Source organism: Zerene cesonia, chromosome 7 (genome assembly GCF_012273895.1).
Source record: "Zerene cesonia ecotype Mississippi chromosome 7, Zerene_cesonia_1.1, whole genome shotgun sequence".
NCBI lineage: Eukaryota > Metazoa > Arthropoda > Insecta > Lepidoptera > Pieridae > Zerene > Zerene cesonia.
Window position 1 is genome coordinate 1,042,930 of NC_052108.1, and position 5,716 is coordinate 1,048,645.

The following is a 5,716-nucleotide window of genomic DNA, read 5'->3' on the forward strand; positions in this document are numbered from 1 at the left end:
TAAATTCAAAAACTATATTAAAAATGTATTAGTTCAGAGAGCCTACTATAGTATTAATGAATATATGGAAGATGACAAAAAAAACATTGGCATCATTGTTATGTACGTGTTACATACGAGTATTATATAGAATTAAAATGTAAAATTTATGTTTTTTTAAAAGAATAACTACAGAGTTTTTGCCGGCTCTTTTCTGTAGAAATTATAATGATTGTATTATTACTAAACTGTCTTCCGAACCGATGGTTAATTATAACGATTAAATAGTGCTTTTATAAGAAGTGTAGTTAAATGAATAAATGTATGAGTTTGAGTTTGAGTATGATGTGCTAATCGTGACTCACATCACTACATAGTATAAAACAAGGTCGCTTTCCGCCTCTTTGTGTCTGTCTCTATTCTTAGATATTTAAAATTGCGCAACAGATTTTGATGGGGTTTTTTTATAGATAGAGCGATTCGAAAAGAACGCTTATATTTATAGTAACACCGATTAAATAGTGGAGAAATACTGTTACTGAATTTAAAATGAGATATTTCAAAGATAGCAGAAAATCTTCTCTTGCTCCGAATTTAACGCGCGTAAAGCCGCGGGCAAAAGCTAGTAGATGTAGCATAAATCCACAGATAAACGAATACTACTCAAAAGAAAATAAAATATTAAAATTTAAAATAAAATATTGTAAGAAGTCCTTTCAAAAATAATAATAGAATTAGCTTGAAAAAAAAACGAAAACGAGTAAGTAACCTTTGTTTATGAAAGCTATCAACTAATATGTAATACTTTGCAAAAGAAAATTTTCTCACTATGTATATATATATATATGCATATATATATATAAAAATAATATCATAAAGTCGCTCTGTTGCGACGTGAAAGGCAAAAAAACTAAAATGTTTTTTTATTTAATTTTTAGTTTTATAGCATTAAAATGTTTTGTATTTATCTATACTGATATTATAAAGCTGAAGAGTTTGTTTGTTTGAACGCGCTAATTTCAGTAACTACTTTGATTTAATTTTTAGTTTTATAGCATTGAAATGCTTTATAAATGAGAAATTTAAGAAATTTCTCAACTACTTTGATTTGAAATATTCTTTCAGTTTTAGATAGCCCATTTGCTGAGGAAGGCTTTAGTCTATATATGTACCACGGGCGAAGCCGGGGCGGAACGCTAGTAATATTATAATAGCAATTACCTTAAACGCATAGTAGACGAACTGTGAGAGAGGCGCATTTTGCAGTATTATGAACGCAGCCGTAAGCAAATAGTCGGGGAAGTGGACCATTCCGATCGGCTTCTGAAAATTTAAAGTAAGTTTTTTTCAATAAAACATTATACATAAAACATTAACATACATGTCATACAGTTATATAGCATTCAAATGCATAAGATTTTTTATTGAATAGAAAAATGAGGTTAAAAAGAAAAAATAGTGGCGTGATTCGTTTTATAGCCTTTTAGTTTTATAGCATTACAATACACTATATTTTTATATATATTTATACCATTCAGAACTTTTTTTCTAAAAAATCTCCTATATACCCAAAGTTTCAGTAAGTTAAAAACGTTTCAAGTTACAATAAGCACTAACTTGCAGGAAGATGTCGTACAGCCGCGTGAGTGGCGCGTCCACCTGCCCCCTGCGCAGGCGCAGCGCGAACTGCTTGAGGTCGAGCCAGCGCGTCATGCTCTGCAGACCCTCGTCGTTGATCAGCTCCATCTCCAGGTTGGTGCAGTCTAGCCTATCGTTACCATATACATGAGTCATTTGTAACAATTTGATAATATAGATCCATTTATGCAAGTAGATCACACTCATATTATAAATGTGAACGTTTGTTTGGATGTTTGACCGTCAATCACCGTGAAACGACTGAACGGATTTCGATGAAATTTGATATACGGACAGAGTATATCTGATATTTATAAATGCGAAAGTTTGTAAGGATGTGTGTGTGTTTGTTGCTCTTTCACGCAAAAGCTGCTGAACCGGTTGCAAGGAAATTTGGTACGTAGACAGCTGGACAACTGGAATAACATATGGGCAACTTTTTATCCCGATATTCCTACGGGATACGGACTTACGCGGGTGAAACCGCGGGGTTCAGCTAGAAAATTTTATGGATTAAAACGTTTGCAACTTACTTGAGTTGAGAACGTAATTCAGTGATTTCTCTGATGAAAGCAGCCGATGGTATACCGAGTTGCTTCGCTTTAGCAATCAGCCGGCAGTCGTCGTACGTGTAATCCAGTACTGGTATACCAAGGGCGCTGAAAACGTTTAAAGAGGTATTTAATTTACTTATTTATTACACTTCAACAAAAATTGTACAAGAAACTTAAAAAATATATATTAATAACAAGATAGAAAAAAGAAAATTAGTACAATTTGTTGGGCGGCTTTATCACTCAGAAGTTAATGTGTTTTATTTAGTACCTGGATGACCGTGCCTTGCTCGGTATTTTTTTTTTTTTTTTTATTCACCAAAAAATAGTATTATTATTCGCCAATAGATGTCAGGAAGAGTCATAATAAATTGGGACTACTCAAACGCCTCCTATTTGTTAAAAAAGTGAGTTTAAGTCGATAAAACACGAATATTACATTTTCTAAAAAAGATTCTTAGCTAGATCGATTTATCGCCCCCGAAACCCCCTATATACTAAATTTCATGAAAATCGTTGGAGCCGATTCCGAGTTTCCAATTATATATATATATATATATATATATATATATATATATATACACAAGAATTGCTCGTTTTAAGATATAAGATAAGAAACAACCTAAAACAACTTTTTGACGTGACAACGTCTTATAATTCGATAGAGCCGGCTGCACGCACGAAAAAACAAGACTCATACGTTCCCTCGCTTTGAGGCGTTTCATGTAAGGCTTGAAGTGCAAGCGAGAGCGCGGAACGAGCGACAGAGAAGCACGATCGGTTGTCACGTTCAACTATCGTCTGTAAAACGACTTTACAAACGATTTTTTTTTTAGAAACTAAAAACTTTTTACCGGATTTCCAACGCGATTTATTTATTCATGCGTAGTTGCGCGATTTATTCAACGCTCGCTGTAGTGTTCGAAACGTCGGGTTAATAATATAATAAATAAATCGCGTCAAAAATCCGTTAAAAAGTTTTTAATTTCTAAATGTATAATACTCACGTAAAATCAAACACAAAACGATTTTTTGTAAACTCATCTCTTCAATATCAAAAAATGTATGAAAATAAAGTGTTTGTGTGAGTAACTTTAACAGTGGGTGAAAGTATTTTTGTATTTATTGCTATATGTGGATATTTATGTATGTATATATATAAATGTTTATCTTATTTTAAGTACACACTATTTTTTATTATTATTTGTACATGCGTCGTTTTGCATCCGTGAGTCGGAACAACTTAGGATCTAGTTGAAAACCAGCGCTAGGCCAACGCCTGGCAAAAGCTGAACTAGTTTCTTTTTGGCGGTACTGTGGGACACGCTATTGTTGTACTTTTTTTTCTTTGCTATTATTATTTACTTTTCTTTTAGTTGTTTATTTTATTATTTTTTAATTTCATCTGTGTTTTTGTGTTTCATATCGCCAAATAAATGATTTTTCTTTCTTCTTTCTTTCTTTCTAATCCGAAACCGTCAGCGTGTGTACTCACTGAGCCATAACATCTCGAACGTTCCTCGCGTACAGCTTCGGATTCTTCTTCTCTTCCTCGCTCGGGTAGTACACGGGGAGGAATTCGATCTCGCACGAACTGTGCACTTGGGTGAGCGTCAGCCAGAGCAGTTTTAGTCTGAAACGTGAATTGAGACTTCGGATGACATCGGAGCACTTAGATAACTAAATATGTATATATAATTATAATATTCTCATTAACTAAATATGTATTGACCATGGGTGTCATTTTTTTGGTTTTACTTTGTTCAAAAGCATTTTTTCAATTGTTATTTGCATGGAGTTTTTGGGGTTGTGCTTGCTTAAACCACGCCATTTGAAAAACTCGCCTGAAAACCCAGTTACGTAAATTGAAACAGTATTTTGAAATAAAGCTAATAGCTAATAAATTCTCAGTAATTTTAATTAAAGTAAGAATCAATCCATGGAAAACATCAACCTAATAACTTAAAAAAATATATATATATATCAATATTTCAAGCTACTCATTGTCAGAAACTAAGTCACCACCGCCCATAAACACTTGTAACACTAAGGTGTTACATGTGCTTTGCCGGCCTTTTAGTGACATATGCTCTCTTTTCTTGAAGGCCCCAATGCCCCAATTGTTCGGCAATTGTTAGTTAATAAAGTACTCATCATATTAGCAGTGGTAGCTCAGTGGTGAGGACCTCGGCCTTAAAATCGACAAGTCGGGTTCGAGACCAGGCGAGCGTGCATGAAATATATTGATTTTTCAATTTATCTGCGCATGTGTAACACCACTGCTCCGAATCTGCTGAAATCCTGCTCTGCCAGAATCAAAAGTTCCGACGAATTATGCCCTGAACCTAGGAGGCCTGTGTCCCAGCAGTGGTAACATATATGGGCTGATGTTGACAAAGTACTCACGCGCCGGGCCCCTCCCATGTCCACGTGACTGTGTCTTTTGCGTTTGGATAGCGGATGACCACAGGCTGCACGGGCACCCCCGGGTAGAATCCACCCGGCTTGAAGGTGATCAAGCACGATCGGTTCGTGCATGTGCCTTCTGGGAATATAAGCACCTGGGAACGGGGAGTTTGTGTGAGCGATAGATATTACAACAAACTAGCTTTAACCCGCGACTTCGCACGCATTGAATTTGAAATGAAATTGCTTTATTTGCTGAATAAAAGTTATTTCGGAGTAGTTTAATATATGTTTTATACATATAACTGAATCACTCGATTAGTTAAAATAACTGCATCAAAATACGTTGTGTACTTTTAAAGATCTAAATATACCTACACAGGGACAGACGCGAGAAGCGACTGTGTGTGTATCTATCTATCTTGCATATGTTGTATAATGAAAAATGAAGAGATCGTCTGTCCGTCTGTTTGGTTGTCTATTTATGCCTTATCTATAGAAGATATGAATTACGGCGAGCGGCGATTTCAAAAATTCTTTATACTCAGAAATAGGGCTAGTTTATTTTTTGTATAAAAAAAAATACTGCCCAAAAATAGGTTATGATTTTCAATAAATAAATAAAATCATTTATTGAACAAATTATAAATCACATACAACATGAAACCCAGACTCCTAAGCTTTCGCTGTGTTTCAGGAGTCTGTCTTCCCGTCGTCGTTATCGTCAATAATCATTTAACTAGAATACCTGTGGCCAATCCTCTTTAGACGTAGCCCTCTCAATGATTTCCTTGATGGTGTTCTGCCTAGAGTTCGGGTCATCTCGCCACACGTACACAGGCTGAGTGTAGTTTATCAGTTCTGTAATGCGTTTTGTTCGTATTTAAGATAACGTCTTATTATGCCTTACTTTTAGTAAAAAAAAAATTTTAACATCTGAACTTCGGAGGAAATGTTGCATTTTCTGTTATAAGATTCTTAACGTTTAATTGAACGTGTTTATATGCTGTTTTATAAATACCAACTGACTCAATGAGCAGTCATACAATACTGTAATAAGGTTAATATATACCTAGTCTTGCCATAAATATTGTAATAAAGAAAAAAGAAAATTGTTAACTGCAAATAACATTTATTAC

The 5,716-nt window shown here is 34.6% G+C and overlaps 1 protein-coding gene across 3 annotated transcripts in view; it reads right to left on the reverse strand.

The window, feature by feature from the left end:
• LOC119840798 (lysophosphatidylcholine acyltransferase) overlaps window positions 1–5,716 on the reverse strand; it is a 47,866-nt gene that overhangs the window by 4,669 nt on the left and 37,481 nt on the right. For all 3 annotated transcript variants that reach the window (XM_038367552.1, XM_038367550.1, XM_038367551.1), the window contains 6 exons: window positions 5,326–5,438; window positions 4,578–4,732; window positions 3,667–3,804; window positions 2,151–2,276; window positions 1,597–1,747; window positions 1,201–1,302 (listed from right to left, as the gene is read on the reverse strand). In XM_038367552.1, the coding sequence (XP_038223480.1) occupies window positions 1,201–1,302; window positions 1,597–1,747; window positions 2,151–2,276; window positions 3,667–3,804; window positions 4,578–4,732; window positions 5,326–5,438 (785 nt within the window). The remainder of the gene's footprint in view (window positions 1–1,200; window positions 1,303–1,596; window positions 1,748–2,150; window positions 2,277–3,666; window positions 3,805–4,577; window positions 4,733–5,325; window positions 5,439–5,716) is intronic.